This window comes from Triturus cristatus, chromosome 4_1 (genome assembly GCF_964204655.1).
Source record: "Triturus cristatus chromosome 4_1, aTriCri1.1, whole genome shotgun sequence".
Lineage (NCBI taxonomy): Eukaryota > Metazoa > Chordata > Amphibia > Caudata > Salamandridae > Triturus > Triturus cristatus.
In genome coordinates, this window is record NC_140585.1 from 1198736749 (window position 1) to 1198756662 (window position 19914).

A 19914-nucleotide genomic window follows, 5' to 3' on the forward strand; every position below is an offset into this window, starting at 1 on the left:
GTCAGCGGCTGCGGGCTGAGTGAGCTGCATGGACCCTCCATCAGGAAGTGCGTTATGTTCAAATCATAAAGCCCTCCACCTTCCAAGCCCTGCTGGGATTAAAGATATGTTTCAGCAGTGCACCTCAGGTAGAAACCTTTGCTCTGTCAACCGCAATTTGGTCATCATACCCAGGGTCCGGAGGAAGAGATGGGGGTCAGAGCCTTCTCAGTCGCTGCCACCAGACTTTGGCACTCGCTTCCTCAGTCTCTGACTATGATTACTGAGCATTTGCCTTTTAGAAAGGCACTCAAGACCTTGCTCTATACCATGTAGGCAGCTTTTTCCTAGAATTAATTTGGTTTGACTGACACTGTTCAATATCTGATGGTCATGACTACAGCGCCTTGATGAATATGGATTAATGCCACACTTTATCAAAATAAAATAAAATCAACCTCAAGGCAAGCGCACAAGCCCTCGCTTGGATACTTTCATGTGCAACAAAGGCAGCCTGATACTTAAACTGAGATGTATCATCTAACAGAGAGCCGTGCTTATTTACCATTAAGGGGAACACCTTTTCCACCTCTGGATCTGAAATAATTAATTAGCGTATTATATATATCGGCAATATGATCCTGACTTGTATCTACTATTCACAATGCTCTCCTTTCTTGCAGGACTTCTTGATTTCAAACAATAAATAAATAGGTCCATCAATTAATAAAATAGCCTATTTTATGAGATCTGATTGGTTCGCAACTGTGTGATGGTTCCCAAATATTTAACATGAAATAAGTCCATCTTAATTATATGACCTAGATCAATATTGCCGTTTTTAGAGCTCTATATTGTTTTCAAATTGGAAATGTAATTCTCACTAAGATCAATTACAATATCTAAATCAATCCAATGTTTTATCACTTTGTAACATGAGAGCAAAGGTCTTGCCAAAAGGACTATCTGCCAATTAGCAATTGACTGCACACATATCCATTGGCTTTGATTAAACATTACAGGTGAAAGGAGTGTACCGACTGGTCATCCCTGCTGCCATTGGTTCCTAAATTTCCTGTTTGGCCTCAAACACGTAGATGTTCTTCTGTGACCATTGTTCTGTTACTTTGTCTGGGAGTATCTATAGACCATACTAGACAATTTAATGATGGCAAGGAGATCTTTTTTAGTGCATTTCTCGCCAAATCCGTAAATTAGGTGTGGCCAATGTAAGGTTACCACTTACTGCTCTACCAGCAAGCTCTGACTCCGCTCCACAAAATGTTCATTCATTCAAAACCAATGCATTCCTTTGGATCTCTGGTGAGGTTGTGTTGAGTGAATGCTATTTGAGATCATGATTACAGCAAAAGGGACACCTGAAACTAAAAGCTGGTAAGAGGCACTCAAACCTCCAAGACACAAAAATAAAGGCCCGTTCTAAGATGGTCAAGTTTCACTCTGGCTAACTGAATTTACAGCACAAGTGAGTGGGCACAGAGAACAAGATTTTTTTTTTTACCCATCTCTTGAGAGAGACATGTGACCTGTTTCAATACACTCACAGTGTTAGCCAATTGCACCCGAGGCCTAGTGAGGCTAGTGAGGCTGAGTGATTTCCTCAGGATAAAATCAGAGGATTCGTTCAAGTAGGGAAACTAATTTTTTAAAGCACCCACTGACAGAACTTGATAAGACCAAAGGATTATGCTAAAACAGCCCAGTGAAAGTGAGAATAAAATATGCTGTGTAATTTGAGAGATGTTAGTGTTTTAATATTGAAGTATTCTTGGCGATAGCTCCTTTTATAATGATTTTTATTAAATGTCCTTTATTTATTGACCATAAATTTAAATTCTCTGTTTTGTAATGGGGGGATATAGAATTTTCGCGTTTGATGTTTTACAGTTTTACTGCGATAAGATGCTTTTCTGACCCTGTTGTTATTGTGATATTTTGTGCTTTTATGGTCGATTGACTGAATAAAGTTGTTTGATTGACTGACTAACAGCCCAGTGAAAGCTCAAGAGTGTGCCATTTATGTTCACTGATTGCAAATATGTCTTATGCATTTGCCATTGAGCCAACCTTCCTGGATCTAGGCTGGACGCCACTGGGATATGGCAATTAAAATCACCATGAGAGCCAGATAAAGAATGAGCGAAGGCAGCCATTTGAATATGTCACTTTATTATAATTGCTGATTGCTACAAAGATCTCACTAGTACATTGCGATACAAAAATGTTGGAATATCCAATCAACCCGACACAGATCTTCAGCGGCTTCACCCAGTGTTCTTTGACTTCGATTGCGCTTAGTTGGTCCTGATGGCCTAGAAGAAAGAAAGCGATTTGTTAAACCTTAAAGTATTTTTGTGTCAAACATAGCTGCAAGTGATCCACACGTTTTGGACTGAACTGCTAAATAACTGTCTCAGTGAAACCATACTCCTCCAATTTGCAGTAACAAAATGTCAGCATCTTAACTGTCTAGCCACAGCTGACCTCTACACCTGCAAACAAAGGTTGTAATATTCACATGTAATCAATCCGGCACTGAGAGAACTTCTTTATGTGGTACTAGAAAGCTCCTAATTCAAAAGTGTTAAAAATAGAGATGAAATTAAGAAATGTAGACAGCTCAGTTGTTAGGGTTGAAAATGAATTCCAAAAATAAGGACGTATGTCTGCAAAGCTTAACAAAATGAAGATAAGGAGTTATTCAAAATGTGTTTTAATTTACGATTGTGGGAAATACTTGCTTAGGCATTTCTTTCCATCTATTTAAAAACATTGCTTTTTTAATTAAGAGCAGGTTACTATATGAGTTAACTTATTTCTTTAAATTGGAATAATTTAACAAAATAATATTTTTACTTGAATTTGGAGAATTGAATGGGATGGAAAAAGAAAAAAAATAGAGGGGCAAGTAGATAGACATAATAAAAGGAAACGAGGACTCAGATTTAGGTGTTCTTGTTTCAAAGACACCTTCTTGACCATTGGTCTACATATTACTGCATTTACATTCAGGACTCATTCTTTAATGCTAAGGCTATCTCACTGACTGGTGCCTTCTGCAATACACTCACATTGTCTATCCAGGATATGTAGGCGGACACCCTGGTGAACACTGTTGGCTTCAGGTATGTGTTGCATCCACTGGAAGACACAAAGCTGGTCACTCCATGGACATAGTAAGCGCCGTTGACTTGGCAGTGAAGAGGTCCACCGGAATCTCCCTAGGAAAAAAGTACATTGACAATGTGATGAGCATCGAAGAATACAAAATGGCCGGGCCTGTTAAGTATTGTGGTGCAATGACGTCTACACAACAAGCAGATCACATATCCTGGCACAGTCATGCAATGGATTCCCATTCAGAATGGGGCTAATTTTGGCTTCCTAGACATTCTTGGAAAATGCCCCCATGCTCCATTATTGCTCTGTGAGGACAATGCCTTGTCAAAATAAGGAATATGTTGAATTTGCACACATTGACTCAGCAGTGCTCAAAAGAAAACCATCCGGCAAATAAAGATGTACTGGTATTCTTCTCATTAAAACCAAACAAGAAGAAACAGAGATTATTGAGGACAGTCTCGGAATGGACATATAGATCTGTATATTTTGTAAGAAAGAAGCTTGTACACTGATTACATCAAGTATATATGAGCCGAGCCAAAGCGCATACTGTTTTCGCTCACCTTGGTGGTTCTCATTTTCTTACTCTCGGTCAGATAAATTGGGATGGCCCATCGCCATTAAATCCTGCGATTTGGATTACGCACAGAAGGGATTTCCAGGATTGGAATTATGAAAATCTGATACTATTTACTGCAGTTGTTTATAGAATGGAGATATAATTGCTGTTGTGATAAATAGGTCACTAGATCAGTGATTAATTGTATTTAGTTATATTTATAGTTTTGTATTTGGACAGCCACTGTTCTTGATGTTGGTAAAGCAGTGATGTGAAATAAATTGAAACAAAAAGCCGTATCATAAATGAAAATATATATGGATATAAAGATCTGTCTGTTGAAGAGCAAACTTTGAATACGGTCAGCAGCAGACAGTTAACTGGTCAGAACGTGTCAGCACCATTTCACAGAAGAATCTGCTAATAGCAGTACATGATATTTGGGATGGTGCAGGGTGGCAGCCTGCTCGGGATCTCAGTTTTGCAGAAGAGGCCTGGCACAAACAAGCTAATAAATGTGTTGAGCGCCTGTACTGACCTGACATCCAGAGCGCACTCCGTCTCCTCCTGCACACACCATGGTGCTCTTGACTGTGGAGCCCCAGTAGGAAGAAGAGCTGCAGGTCCTGTGATCCACGACTGGAAGAGGCGCCTGCTGAAGGGTGGAAGACACCTGGCCATTGCCTGCAAGAAAAGACACAATTGCCTTGCCTGTGTCTCTTTATTTATTCAGAGAAAGATTTTTTCAATGCTGGTGACTCGCAGCTTCTACAAAAGGTACAGACACGTAGGAGAGAGGAAAGGGAGGAAGGATGAGGCACTGTGTACCTGATCTGATTACTGCTCTATTTAATCAAAGCTGATGCCCTGGTGATCTCATGCCTGGCACCATGTGCATTTTCATGAATAAGGCAAGTGCACCAAAGTGTGGTTGCATCGCACCCTTACTTCCCTTGTTCGTGATCACATATCTGCATTTGTTTGTACAAAATAGATTGACTTTCTATTCATTAAATGAATAAATAAAGGCAAGACGGTAATTATTTCCAGGTATTGAAACATTTTAAAATATGTATTAGGTATCGATTTTTACACCCAGGGGGGATTTAGACGGCGTGCCCCGTGAATACCGAAAAACACAATACCGAGGACAGAATATTGAAAATAAATTATAGACAGGTAAGTCTAGATTTTCTATACCGAACTCCAGATATATACTTAGTGCTGCATATATCTTCCTGATACATAGATGCAGAATCAGGAATAGTAAATCTATACTTCCCTGTATGCACTTACCTTTTGATATTTTGTCCTCGATATTGCACCATGATATTGATGGTGTCGAAACTCAGCAGCACAACCTTTAGGCAGAGGGTCCTAGCAAACTAAGATTAGCCGGTCAATCAATTTTATCAACTCCTTTGGCCTTGCAGCCTTTCCATGTAGGAATCGAGGTGGTGTGAGCCGAGGACAGGAAAGTGGGAAATAAAAACATGGAAATACATTGAATCACCATAACACGATTTTCTCGAGGGCCATGGTTTGTATAATTGCCAGAAGTCTTGGGCTGTGGTGCTAGGTGCATTCAGTAGCTGCCTCTCTTGAATACTTATAAATTAAATTAATGCGGATGAAAGCATTGGAAAGAGAGAAGATGTGAGTTGGGGATAGGAAAAAGGGCAAAAACATTGACGTAAGACAAATTGCGGTCACAGGGTTCCTCCTTAGGTTGCAGTCTGTGCAGGGGCAAAGCTTCAGGGGTGGGGTGGTGATTGGGCTGTTACACTCTCCTAATAAATGTATTTTCTGAGGAATAGTTGGGTACAGGTGCTTTCAGTCGGCTATGGTGAGGTGTCTGTCGGATTTCACCTGGAAGTTTTGCATGCACACACTGACAAAAACACACACACACACACTCTCTATCATCCCTGATTTGAAAGTCCTAAAAATGTTTTGGTTATTTTACAAAATATAGTGTTTCTGTCACTTAGTACTCCTACCAGTCTGAATTTCCTCTCCCTTTCCACTGTCCCTTAAGCCCCACTCATACACTCTGCTTGTTGTATAATGTATTTTAACATATTACGCCAACAAGATTGTTGGGAAATCTGAAGTTCACCCCGCCCCAATCTTACTGACCACGCCTCGCCCCAGAGTCTGTGTGACTGCCAGGTGTTCTGGGCTTGTTGGCGGTTAGATTCAGTGGCTGGTCAGGGAATGCCAGTCTATTCAGGTTTTTCATGATTTGTACCTGGTCAACCAGGAAGAGAATGGTTTAACCTAGAAACTGCCTACTCATCACACCAGTGTCAAGATGAGGGTGGAGGGGTCTGTGTACCACCACCCTAAAGATCGCAAGCCAGTGTCCTCCTTTTGGTGGTGTGACTTAATGGTGGACAAGCTGAACCTGCAAAAATTTCTTTTTCAGTTAAGTGATGAAGAGGTTAGATCAAATCAAGACCTTGGAAAAGGTACCCTTCGAATAGTGCTGAAAAGGAAAGAGCAGGCCATTATGGACACCTCCTTTGAGGTTGCATCAGGTGAGTAAAGAAGGGGTACATGTCATTCTACAGCTGCCTTGTGGCGTGACCTCAATGGCTGCTTCTCTTGGGCTAGTTTCTTCGTGTCTAATATCCTGGGGTTGTGAAATAATCATGTAATGGGTACAAGCTATTTAGTTCCTGTATCCCAGCTCATCCTGAAATGCCTGTGCTACAGTGTCACCTTGGTCACAAACTTTCAAAATATGGAAAAACGTGAAGCTGCAAAGCTATTTGTCCTGGGATTAGCGTGTACAAAGGAGCATTACGCCCACTAGCCCATCTGGTCTGCCGAGTTTGAAGCTTGTCTACTTGGGAAGGGTGGGTAAACAGGTCTCTCCCTATCTGTAGGCTGCCTCAGGCCATCCTTGGGCATACATTTCTTACTATTAGTAGGAACAACTGGGGATGCCTAAACCACATACCCAGGGCACTCGGTGGGACATGAGAAGCGCTGCATGGTTGCTTGCTCAAAAATGCTGCAAATAATTTACATGTGCTCGATTACTGTTTTTCCATAGTTATGAAAACTAAAATTTGAAATTAATCTTAGGACCTATTTTTTTCTTAAATGGATATTATCTTTGGGTCCGGAACTGCTTGATCTCCTTGGATCTGAGAGCACCTGCACTATTTGGCATAACGTTTTTGTTCAAACTTTCCAGAAGTTACTTAGAGATGGCTAGGTGAATTGCTACTTTATGGAGCTCATTCTGTATGTTATTTATGGAGAAGCGTAATAAATAAAAGTTCCATAGAATGCCATGACAATGGTATGAGGTGGCGGTTGGCAATCGATCTACCCTACAGTGTTGGAGAAGAGCAACTGGAAATGATAAAAACTAGAGAGAAAGAAACACAACAAGGTATGGAGGTTAGAAAAAGAAAAAGGTGTGGAAGAAAGAAAAAACAAAAGGGAGAAGATATGAAGGATCACCCCGACATCCTTGATGTAGTCAGCCTCAGGACATTGGCAGTACTTTATTGTTTGGGATTTTTTAATGGGAGCTCATTTAGAAGCACCTGGAAAGGATTATCCTTTCTGATCAAATCCTTTCTAATTAATTGTGCTGTAAAATGCATTAGGCATTTTTTACCAAAAACGGTCTTGGAGGCAAACACACCCTTAACACCAACCATCCCTCCTGAAACCTGGTAGGGACAGTCAGATTATCTTGCTTCATTTGCTTGATGGCTTGGCAGTATTGTCAAAATGGGGGAGTGGGGAAGATTTATTTTTCTGACTACTCCTTTGCTCCCAGTAGTGGTGAGTGGGACACGTTCTTTCCTGTGATGATCTTCATCATCCAGTAACCACTTCCATGTTCATGGAAATGTAAAACATGTCGAAAAGCTCCACTTTAAGGCACGGACTGTGATAGGGTGACTGTTGTCCCTGTCCGGCAGTCCCATGCCGAATTCTTTGCTGCCTACCTGGATTGCAATGCCTATTGAGCAAGGTCTCTGAAGGGCTTCAACCATTCTGACTGGTTGCCAAACATCCTTTAAGACTGGGCTGAACACAGGGGTCAATCCAAGTTGGTCCCTGGACAGCTAATCACATTGCCTGAAAGTGTTTATCTATTGGGATTTGACTGCCTTCATCCAATCAAAATTAGCCTTCTGGCTACTGATGATGACTGAAGTCCCAAGATATGTTCCCGGAATAGCTCTGCAGTGTAGGGGGAGTGTGCACCCAGTAGAGGTATCAATTTTGAAAAGGACAAAATCAAAGATAGTACTAACTGGATTTTCATTTTGTCATGGAATGCAGAAACAGAGGGATTCCACACATTTCACATTGTTCCAGGAAATATTAGCTAATATTAGCTAAATCAAGGTCCAAAAGATTTGAATATGAAAGATACCCAAGTCTAAAGTACTATATGAAGTACCTGTGGCTGGAGATACTCACTTCTTGTCATACCCCAGCCAGTGATGGTGCAGGGGTGGTTGTTTGATAGGACCTGTCCATCGGGAGGCAGGCGCCCAAGCTGCACGTAGCTGTTAAGAGCAGCATTACTGGACAGTTTCAGAAGAGCAATGTCATACCTGAAAACGATCACCAGAGTTAGAAAACAAAGCAGTGAAACTTAAATGTATCTCACAACAAATTTGCAACTGGACAAATTCACGACACAATATGTCCATGAAAGAGGTACTAGGTAATCCCACAGGTTTCTCCTTCCTTGGGAATGGAAGTCACAGAAAGTTTACTTTCTCGTTCTAATGCTGCTTTCATGACCCCTGAGACCAGTGACAGGAAGGACAGTTACTGGCATATCAGAGGAAAATCAGCTGCTACCCATGTAATTGATTGATGTTATTGATGTTCATTAATGTTGACCCCTTTTTCCTCTCTAGTGTCTGATTCACCACATTGGATAATACACTGTGTGGAAGCACAGTATTCAGGAGCTGGGTACTTGCTCGTTGTAGCAAAAGGATGTATGTTTGACCATGGCTCGCACATCCCACAGACACATCTTATTAAATGATAACGCATTGCCGTACCAGCAAGAGGAGAGGTACTACCAAATCCCGCCTTTCCCTGTTCTGAGGGTAGATAAAATAAATTTAGATCAGCCTCTTAATTATTTGATGAGTCTTCACTAACTAGTAAATATAGACTGTGCCCAGCACATACCGCTAAGTGACACTACCTGATAGGTTGGATGAGGAATAATTGAAAAATCCTTGCACAAGTGTATCTGCATTTTATTTTCACTGAAGATGAAGGAATTGGAAATTTACAATAAATTTCCCTCCCTGTACATATTTTGGTTGGTGCAGCTGCTATGCTCTTAATCCTTAGTGAGACTACCGCACTAGCAAAGGAGTTCTGTAATAATATTTCCATATTGAACCTTTGGGCCCAACCAACAGTCATCCCTACAGCCCTTAGCCACTAAGGGTTTGATGTAATAAGTATATTTTGCAGTCACAAACAGCCCGAATCGTAGAATCTTGCCGTTTGAGAACGCAGAAAGGCTTTTTCTAATATATCATACCCAACTTGCAATTTGTTAACACATTACCGAATCTCAATTTGGGTTTGCGACCTAATAATGATTCTATATTTAGAAGGGGATTATGGCATCCTTCCAAATACCAAATCACAGTGGTATGTCTTAATGTTTTACGACTGTAATACGGTCGCAAAACATTTGCACTTTACCATAAATTAAATGTGGGTGGTAACCCAATCGCAAATGGGAAGGGGTCCCCTTGGGACGCCTTCCCCTTTAGGAATGTTTGGATTTTTTTTGTTTCTTTTTAAGAGCAGGCAGTACTCCAACCACCGCTGTCTAGTCATTAAAAAAAACAAATGAAACGTTTCATTTTTCTTTTGAAAAGCATTACGTTTTTTGCTATTTGATAACTGTTATTACAAATTTTTGTACATCTATATGTTCGAAAATTAGTGATAGTGATTACCAATTAGCTATTTTTTTGTGAATCTCTATTTGGTAATTGCTATTGCTAATGTACTAAAGTGAAATCTGGCCCTGATTTCCAAATTAGCAATTCAAAGTGACTCGCAAATAGACCTACCTCATAAATATATTAATGAGGTAGGTTGCAAATTGTGACCCACTAGGGCTTGCTACCATCAAAAGGATGGTGGCTTGCTGGGATCTGCAGACGACCATGACTGTGATTGCTTTAAATAAAGGAATCTTTAGGTTTTTTTCGAACACAGCCCGTTTTCCCTAAAGGAAAATGAAATGTGTTTCAAAAGAAAAATGAAACGTTTCATTTTTATTTTCCCACGACCACTGCCTGCTCTTAAAAAATGTTTTTTCAAACATTCTCAAAAGGGAACGTGTACGAAGGGACTTCTTCCCATTTGCAAATAGGTTACCACCAACCTTTTATTGATGGTAAAGTGCAAATGTTTCGTGGCCGCATTTCAGTTGCAGAACATTAGAACATACCATTCAGACTCCCTATTTGGAAGAGATGCCCTGAACACACCCCTTCCAAATAGCGCTTCTGTTTTTGTTCTTAAAGCCAAACAAGTTACCAAATCACAATTTGGTATTTGTACATTACAAAAATCATTTTTGCGGTCGCAAATGTCTCGATTCTGCGAATCACGCCGTTTGCGACAGCAAAACTACTTTGTATATGTAGACCTAAGTCCTCTAGGCATGCCCCTCAAGAATATATACGTATTTCTACGGTTGATAAAGTCAAATGGTGAGAGGACCAATGTCGAGTGAGAAATAACACAGTTACATCATGATTCATTTAAATGTCTAAGAATATGACAGGCTCAAATGTGAGAGCTTAAAAAAAACTTTTGAAATGTTTTTATTCTTCAGGAATATCATGTTCATTGAAAAAAATAATATATGTTCATAGTAAAATGTGGTCAAACCAGTGACAATCCTTATAGAAATGGTACTTCACCATGGTGTTATTCATAGGCAGTATGTATCTTGGACTATATTTTATTTTATTTTTTATCTGCTTTATTTTTTATATTATTATGACACAGGCCTGGTGCTTGGCATCAACAGAACACTGTATATCATAAGGAGAGACTAAAACTGGGCATATACATGGTGGTGACCTGGTGTGTAAAAAGAATTATTGTAAAAAATTATGTGAGAAAAGACAGGCGTGCCTTACCCAGCAGCAACGTTGTTGCGGTTCCAGTTGGGGTGCCTGACGATCCTGGAGACGGAGATGTACTGTTCTGTGCCTTCGTGCACCTGAATGTTATGGTCGCCCACAACCACGCGGAAGTTCATGTTACTGTTGAGAGGCAAAAGCAGGCAACAAATATCAGAAGCGCTCACTAGTAGTGAAAATTGCTACAAGTTGGGACTCTACTGTGGGGGGGGGGCTAAATGTTTCGCTGCACTCTACATTGTCTTCGAGGTCAAGCAGCCCAGGATCAGACTGGCTTATTGGTCATGAAGTGAAAAAAGTGATTATAAATTATTAATTTTTAATTTTGTAATGATAATTAAAGTGAGTTTTGGGTGATCCATGAAATGTCACGGAAAGCACTATGTGTTTTTAAAATACCCCTCACACACTATGAATCCCATAGTGTCATGCTTCATCATGGGGGTCTTCCCGTCCCTCTACGGGGCGGGGCGTGCTACTACCTACGCTTACTTCAAGATCCTAGAAATTACAAAATCTTAGAAAATGATCCAACTGAAAGGGTGAAAATTAAGATTATGAGCATGGTGGAAGAGGCACTAGCACATGGATGGATAACGAAAAAAGAAGGAGACATTCTTATCCAAGACTCACCTAGAACACCTTATCTATATACTCTCCATAAAATACACAAAAAACTAAAAGACCCTCCAGGTCGCCCGATTGTGTCTGGTATAGGTTCTATTTTAGAACCATTTTCTAAATTCGCAGATGCATTCTTAAGACCCATGGTTCGAAAAACATCTACGTACCTGCGAGACACAAAAGATGTCCTCGTACTATTAGAAGACCTTCCTTTTGACCCAAGACACCAACTGCTTATTAGCTGTGATGTCGAGAGCCTGTACACTAGCTTACCACACACAGAGACTCTAAACATAATCGAGGAGGTTCTATTCAACACTGATTGGGTGTATCAAACACCTAGAAACATCATCATGGAATGCTGCAGCCTAGCATTGAGAGAAAATTTCTTTAGATACGAGGACACCATCTACCTTCAGAAGCACGGGACCAGCATGGGGAGCACCTTTGCTCCCAGTATAGCTGGTCTCTATGTGCATCATCTAGAAACAACGAGGATTCTACATCCCAATAATCCTTTCCAGAGCAACATCAGTATCTGGAAAAGATACATTGATGACATCTTGATCATCTGGAACGGTGATGAAATCACTGCCAATCAATTTATGACCTGGCTCAACTACCAAGATGAATTTCTGAATTTCACCAGTACGATATCTAATAAGGAGCTGACTTTCCTTGACCTAAATATATCACCTAAAAATGGAAGACTTGTGACTACCACTCATTTCAAAACTACAGCAAAAAATTGCCTTCTACTATATCAGAGTTTTCACCCAAAACACCTACGCGATAACCTTCCCTATGGACAATTTTTGCGCCTACGACGCAATTGCACTGAAGTTGAAGACTTCAAAAGCCAATCGGAAGATCTTAAAGCTAAATTAGCTAAAAGACAATACCCCAAACGAATTATTGAGAAAGCATACAAAAGAGCACGCAACAACTGCAGAGAAAGCCTTCTTGAACCAATTACACCGAAACCCAAAGAAGAACGGCCATTCTGCATCACTACATATAACACTAATTCCAATAAAATTACCAAAATTGTGAACAAACATTGGCGCATTTTGAATAGTGGTGGTCTTAACCTCCCGAAACCCATTTTTGCACACAGAAGAGGTAAAAGCATATGTGACATGTTGGTCCACACTAGACCTAGCAGCAATGAATCTACAGGCCTATCAACCTCCATGGCTAAAATCCAAGGACACCACCCGTGTGGAAGATGCAAAGTCTGTAATCTTACCAGAAAAACTACAAGCATCACCTTTCTTGACGGCACCAAATGGGAACAGAGAAAATTCACCACTTGCAACAGTAACAACGTTGTGTATTTGATTAAATGTCCGTGTAAACTGGAATACATAGGGATGACCACGCGATGTGTAAAAGTAAGAATCGGTGAGCATAAAAGCAACATCAAGTGCAAAAAAGGAGCAACGAAAATGGCAACCCACTTCATTGACTTTGCACATACACCAGAAGAAATATCATGGACAGTCATAGAACAAGTACCGAATGACAAATACCTGTTTGAAAAAGAGCAAAGATGGGTACACCGCCTTAAGACCAACATCATGGGCCTTAATGACGATATTCCATGGAGCCAGGTTTAACTTCAACTAATGAATCTCTTAAAAACCTTAATCTTTTTCTCTAAATTAACAAATTCTAATGCCTGAAGTCAATCTGATTCCTTTTTTTGCTGACCCACCCAGAATTTTTTTATGACATTTTGGTGGGTACATGATTGGTCTACCAAACAAGATAGACAATGTCTGAGGTCGATCCGATCGATTTACAGACCCCATTACAAACTCCCCCTTGAAGACAATGGGTGAAATACACATTCAGACATCTCTTTACGAACTATAGCACTCCGCTTTCCTGATGTTCAATGAAGTGCCAATGATCAGTCTGCTTTCCGTGTTCTCCTGCCACAATGACGGCGATATGTCTACTTTTGCTTCACTAAGCACTGAGGAAAATTATTAAGTAATGGACATCATTTTGAATGAATCATGAATTACCCATTTCTTTTTTCCTCCCTTTTTGATCGTTGTCAACTTTTTTGATTTCGGCCGATTTTTGTGCCTCGCTCCTTGTCGGAGTGTTAACATGTGGCTGCTACAATACTCGCAAATATCTATTTTTCCCTTTGCTCGATATATTGACATTTTTAAAGATTCACATTGAATTATCGATTGATCATAGGTACCTTATGCTCTGTTTCATATTACGATTTTTTACAACTTTTTATTTCCACACGTTCCGTAAACAGGAAGTGAGGGATTGGTGCCTCGAACAGTCCATGTCGGGCGGCCATTTTGAAGCCCTTTTACGCTCTAGTTGTACGTCCTTTTCTTGCCTGCCCTCTGCCAATAAAAACACAGATGCTCACTCCAGTGTTTACATCGACGGAGCAGCACGGAGGCACACGGAAGCGAGGAATGATCCTATAAACTGTAAGTTGTGACTCGGCCAAGTCGTTAAACCAGGTCAGGAGTCTGGTAGGCTCGCCTTCCACCGGCGGCTGCCGTTTTTCCCTCACTAATACGATATTTACTATTCTATAGTGACTATAACCAGGCGCCCTCCCCTCCAGTGCGTGCTCATGAAGCCTGAACATTACGCCTAATTAAAGTATGTACATTACGATTTTTTACATGTAGTGAATGACTGTGGGCAATCATGCGTATTATACCATATATGTGTATACAACCAGCGAATCCACATAGTATAATACCTATATGTTTGTTTCTGTGGTAATGTCACATATAGTCTGTCCTCTGTGTCTAACTGCTTCCTTTTTCCTTTTTTCTTTTTTTCGTTGTTCTAAGAAAAATTCGGGTGATGAGTAAAATTCACCTTACACGCTCAGATATAGAATGAAAAATATATATTTAGAAAAATATATCACGAAAACTATATATATTTAGAAAAATATATCACGAAAACGATATCAACTGAATTCTCAGCAAGATATACTTAAAGTATGGTGATGTGTTTATACCCCACAACGATGAAACAGCCTTGTATTACTAGTGTTTTTTCTTCTTCTTCTTTTCAGATACCAATTTGGCCATATTTTTCATTGGGGTCAGTGTACCCTCATGCGCAGCTTTCGTTTAAGTCTGTTAATAGATATGAATAGGCATACATATCTTGATACAATATCCCTCTAGTGTTTAAGGGATAATTTACTGGTCCTGATGAGTAAAGCAGTGGGGACTGCTTACGAAACATGTTGACCCAGTAGGTAGCCACTAACTCGTGATATCTCCTACTCTCTTCCCCATTTTTAACGCTCCCAGCTAGAGAACAGAATCAAATTGCTTTTTCTACTAGCCAGGGTTCTTTTAATCTTTATATTTTACACATATTTCTAAACACTCACATCCCTTGCACTACACATAAGCCTTACCATCATAACAACAGTGCTCCCGCGTAGTCGTAGGTAGTAGCACGCCCCGCCCCGTAGAGGGACGGGAAGACCCCCATGAAGAAGCATGACACTATGGGATTCATAGTGTGTGAGGGGTATTTTAAAAACACATAGTGCTTTCCGTGACATTTCATGGATCACCCAAAACTCACTTTAATTATCATTACAAAATTAAAAATTAATAATTTATAATCACTTTTTTCACTTCATGACAGGGTAGAATCACTTTTGTTTACTAAATATCAGATAGGAGGTAGGTTCTATCCTAATACCTCTTCACTCCCTCTCTTTGATTATTTCTTTGGCTTATTGGTCAACCAGGCAGTGCCTAAAAGGGTTAGTCTAACAAGTCAGGGTGTGGGCTTTTTTTTGGCTGTTTATTGGTTTTTTTATGGTCTGATGGGCTGTTTTTTTTATTTTGCCCGTAAAGCCTATATTGCCTGCAGCAAGCTCAAATCCATACTTTTGAAAACACTTATACAGCATGTCTTTACACGTTTAATAGTGCCCCAGTCGGCAAACATGGGCCACTTTTTTACTTATCTGATTTACTAATCAGGGGCTACATTTATTTTGGTTCCCAGACCTCTTTTCCGTTCCAGTCCGACCCTGTAGCAGCTTCTCATTTGTTGGTAGTTGTTATAACCTTGCCTACTGGTGGCAGAAGGGAGTCAAACCTGTAATTCCTTTGTTACCCAGATTACCTAAGAGTCACCCATGTCACGATTCATGCCAAATTTGGGGAGCTAGAGCATTTTTCTTCTCTCCCTACTGAACGCACCTCTTTGCTCTCATGAACCAGTGACTTAACCCAGTGGGCTGGCCCTGGTGACAGGTAAAGTTTTAATTCTGTCTGCGGATTTGGATGGTCACCATATTTGCACTTCGTGAAGTTACAAAAAATTGGTAATTTACTGTTTTTACATAGAAGAAACTCCTTCACGTTGAAAAAACATCTCACGAAAGTAGGAATTTGAAAGCTGATTTTGACATATATAAATTAAATAACGGCTAACGCAGTTATACCTATTTTGCTTAGTTTCTCCAAGCAAAACCCATTTTTGTGGCTCTTTACTTCCATGAATGTTTATTTTTTTCCACAAACATCACTAAGGCCCATATTTATGAAGCCTTTGTGTTGTCCTTGTATCACGAAAGGACAACGCAAAGGCTTTAATAATATTTACAAAGCCATGCAAGGCCTGATTTGGGAGTTCTTGCGTCACTTTGAAAAGAAATGTAATGCAAGGCAGCTGCTTGCACTGTGTTACGATACATTTCAACTTTAAAGGCATTCCATGGGTGGAGTATGGGCGTTCCCATGCACTCACCTATGGATTTTGGCGCATTCCCAGATTTACGAAGATTTGAAAACACGGGAATGTGACAAAATGCTTCGACGACCCAAGTGAGTCGTAACAATGAGACATTTCTCTATTTGTCCTCCTTATTTCTTCTTTCTACGTGTGCTGCAGAATGCAGAAAGAGGAAAATACCTCTAAGGATTGTTTTGTACAGGAAAGTGTCCCTTAGTGCACAAAAACAATCCTGCCTGTAATGCAGGCACCCTTGCACCATGGTGCATAGCTGCCTGTGTTGGCACTAGTCTGCACACAATGCACCAGTGCGAGGGAAGTGCAGAAATGCTCCATATCACTGTAAATATAGAGCATTTCTGCCCTCTCCCTTTCACGCAGTGCAGCATAGCAACTTTGCCTGCTGCCCTATGTTGTGTCAAAACTTTAGTAAATGTGTCCCATAGTTTACAAGGTTTCTTAGTTAATGGTACATGTGTGTGTGTCTGTGTGTGGAATTTCTCTTACTTGCCCTCTGGATGGTGGAATTCTCTGTCAAAACAAATAAGTCTTGATAATGACTATCTCAAATTCCGATCCCTTCTCATGGCTCGTCTGCTCAATTAACAATGGTGTAAGGCCCTTAGAGAGTGGCTAAGCCTTTCTCCCTTCCAATCCTGTCACCTTGTGACATGATTTTCCAGCAATAAGAGACTTTTTAAATGTTCTGTTCGCAATCTAGATGTTCTAAATCCATCAAACAGTCAACAGCAGGCTTTGTGGCCATAGACAGAGGGATGTTTGTCTCCTTTAACTCCATTGGTTACCTGTCCACGCAGTGAGCAGCCGTCATCACCCAGTTGTTCCTGATCAGGGTTCCGCCGCAGGTGTGATACCAGCTGCCCCCAGAGTTGTACTGGAGAGAGATCTAGGAGAAAAGGCACACCAGATATGTGACATGCAGTAAAATCAGCATGCAGAGCTGTAAACTGTTAACAAACAAGTATAATCCGTCCCAAACCACTTTTTACGAAGCCATTTTCTTTCTTGTTTTGCAGCAAAACAAAAAGGATGGTGGTGCATGGTTTGGCAAACGGCAAGATGGCGAGGCCATTAATCAAATACACAGTTGTTCACTAAGTTTCAAATGCATCCACACCTACAAAAAAGCTATAGTAGCCGCCTTGTGAAAATTTAGGCGATGGCTCTCAACTTTTTTTCCAGCTAAGCACATTTTTAGGACTGGCGTTAACCAAGACTTTTTAATTACTTACTTATTCGGGCTTTTATAAAGCCCTCTTCATCCACAGGTCTATTGTTGTGTCAGTAACATTTTTCTTCCACTATGGCATACAGCATGGGGAAGTCCCCTTCAATCGTTGGTTAATTTCTTAATGATTGACAGCATTCCGCTCTTTCTCAAATAGCATAACCATATCCATTTTCATATTGACTAGGACCCAGCAGCTCCCACCACATTGTTTTATGAAAACCATGAAAAAACAAAAGAAAAATTACCGAAGCCAAAATGCTGGCATCCGAAACCAGTCTGATTGGCTTTGCCAATGCTTGTTATCTCCAATTTTCAAAATTGTGATAATATAGCAATCATCTTTATTATAGGCACCCTGTATGGAATACTGACATTGGTTCAGATAATTTGGCAGATTACAATACATACTCTTGCATGTCTGCATTCTAAGCTTTGTAATTCACTGATTAGGGACTTAAAGCAAGTAGGGAATGACGGTGAGTTATCTGTCTTTGTTGAGTGACATTGGGGAGAGCAGTGATAAGCCTTATCAACCACATGTTGTGAGGCATTAAGAGTTGTTTATTTCCTTTTACCCTTATTTTGCGCCCTTGCATACGGTTGGGGCGTACAATCGTAGATTGGCAAGACATAAGGAGAGCACAGTTTTCGAGCTTTTAGCCCAACCCTTATGTTCCCTGCTCAATTTCAATAACTTGAAGAGGTGGGTTCTTCTCCCAAAGCTTTTAGTTTGTCCTAAATCGGTCTTGACTAGTTCATGCAGTCCTGGTTTGTTCTTTGCATTCTCAAAGTTTGTGGTTTTGCATTCCCCATTATAAAGGCAGCATTGGAAGTCCCACAAAGCACAGAAATGACAGAACTGGGCTTCGAGTTCTTTGTTCTCCAAGAATTTCTAGGCTCAACCCCCCATCTCGTGTGCCGCAGATTTCCAAAATCGAGTCTGTGGGCCCTGGGATTCTCATTATGCCTCTGTTATTAGTTTCGCTGACTTTGTGTGGCTGTTATTTTGAGTCTACACCACTTTTGTTTGTGACATAAATAGGCCATAAAACAAACTTAAAACACTAATGCTAATGACTCCCATGTTATGTATTTTACGCATTTTTTATGTACACTTTTGTGATTGTCGTGAAAAATTGAATAAAGCTTTACTACTACTACTACCAATAAAAACAGTGCAGAGTTGAATAATCCGTTGATAACACTTGAAAGCTTCACAGAGCCTCGGACGGGCTAGGACTTACTTGGGTTGGCCAGGAGTTCTTCTTGGCCTCGGTGCCTCCCACGACACGTACAGTGACATTGTCCTCAAAGTTGGCTACGAAGCAATGTCCTGTGAAGACAGGAGAGGAACGAGGCTAGTTGGTATTCGAACATTCTAAAAAATTATGGCTCCTACCAAGCCACAATATTATTGAAACGCCATAATTGCTCGCAATCTTGTGTTCACTACAACGATCTGCTACCAGCAAAATGTTGATAAATTCTGTACCAACAAGAAAGCGTATATTTTCTGTGCAGGCTGGAATGATTTTCCACTGCCTTATCACCAACTGTTCAATCAACTTGCTGTTTATGCTATGGTCACTGATCTCAATGTTACAAACTTTCAAGTTATCTACACTTCCTCCAACAGCATAAACCACATTTTTTGTTGATCAAATGAGTTCAAATGGTAGCCAAGGAGGCCACCTAGACAAATTCTTTCCAAGTACAAACACATCATAAACATAAATCCTTCATAAGGTGGGTTTAAAAACACTGTAGACCCACACTAAAAAGTGCTCTCCTTTTTAAGCCAAATTAAAATGCCTAGAGAACAGATCTGAATCTGGTTAGATAATTTACAAGTTCCATGAACCTAGACTAGAGAGGAAGCTGTACATAGCCAAGAAGTGGGGTTTAAGGGATACACTCACCTGAGAGGACGAGGGCAGCGAGGGCCAGGAGCCTGAGCATTGTGACTGAGCTGTGGTGAAGTCCTGCTGTGAAAACTCCAACTTGTGTGGCCCTTTTTATACCCTGACAGTCATACCAGTGTGATTAGTTCTATCCAACCCTGCGGTTTGGTTCGCGTGGGAGCCCAGCACCTGCATCTCTGGGAGTGAGCCCAGGTGACACATAGCGTGCTTCTGCAATGACAGATGTGTGTTTGTTTCCCTATGGGACCAGGCTAATTTTAAATTCTGTGATAAACTCAATACAGCAAGGTCGATGCAGAAAATTAGTCCACCTTTGTGCGATCATGGCTTTGCAAATGTTCCAATGACTGAGTGACAGAATCAAGAAATAAGAATGGCCTTACCACATAAAATAGGAGAACTGAAATATATGTGTAATCATCTCATCATCCTGCATCACACTTTATAAAAGTTTCTGGTAAAATGTATAATGCATTGAACACTCACCTT

The 19914-nt window shown here is 40.5% G+C and overlaps 1 protein-coding gene across 1 annotated transcript; it reads right to left on the reverse strand.

The window, feature by feature from the left end:
- Positions 1–2152: 2152 nt before the first annotated feature.
- On the reverse strand, positions 2153–19524 carry LOC146856375 (chymotrypsin-like elastase family member 1). The gene is made up of 8 exons (XM_085654493.1): positions 19423–19524; positions 18748–18836; positions 17058–17158; positions 10861–10986; positions 8138–8274; positions 4221–4366; positions 3072–3221; positions 2153–2312 (listed from the first exon to the last, which is right to left on the reverse strand). The coding sequence occupies exons 1-8, from the start codon at positions 19460–19462 to the stop codon at positions 2295–2297; spliced, it is 807 nt and encodes a 268-aa protein (XP_085510619.1). The 5' UTR covers positions 19463–19524; the 3' UTR covers positions 2153–2294.
- Positions 19525–19914: the final 390 nt, after the last annotated feature.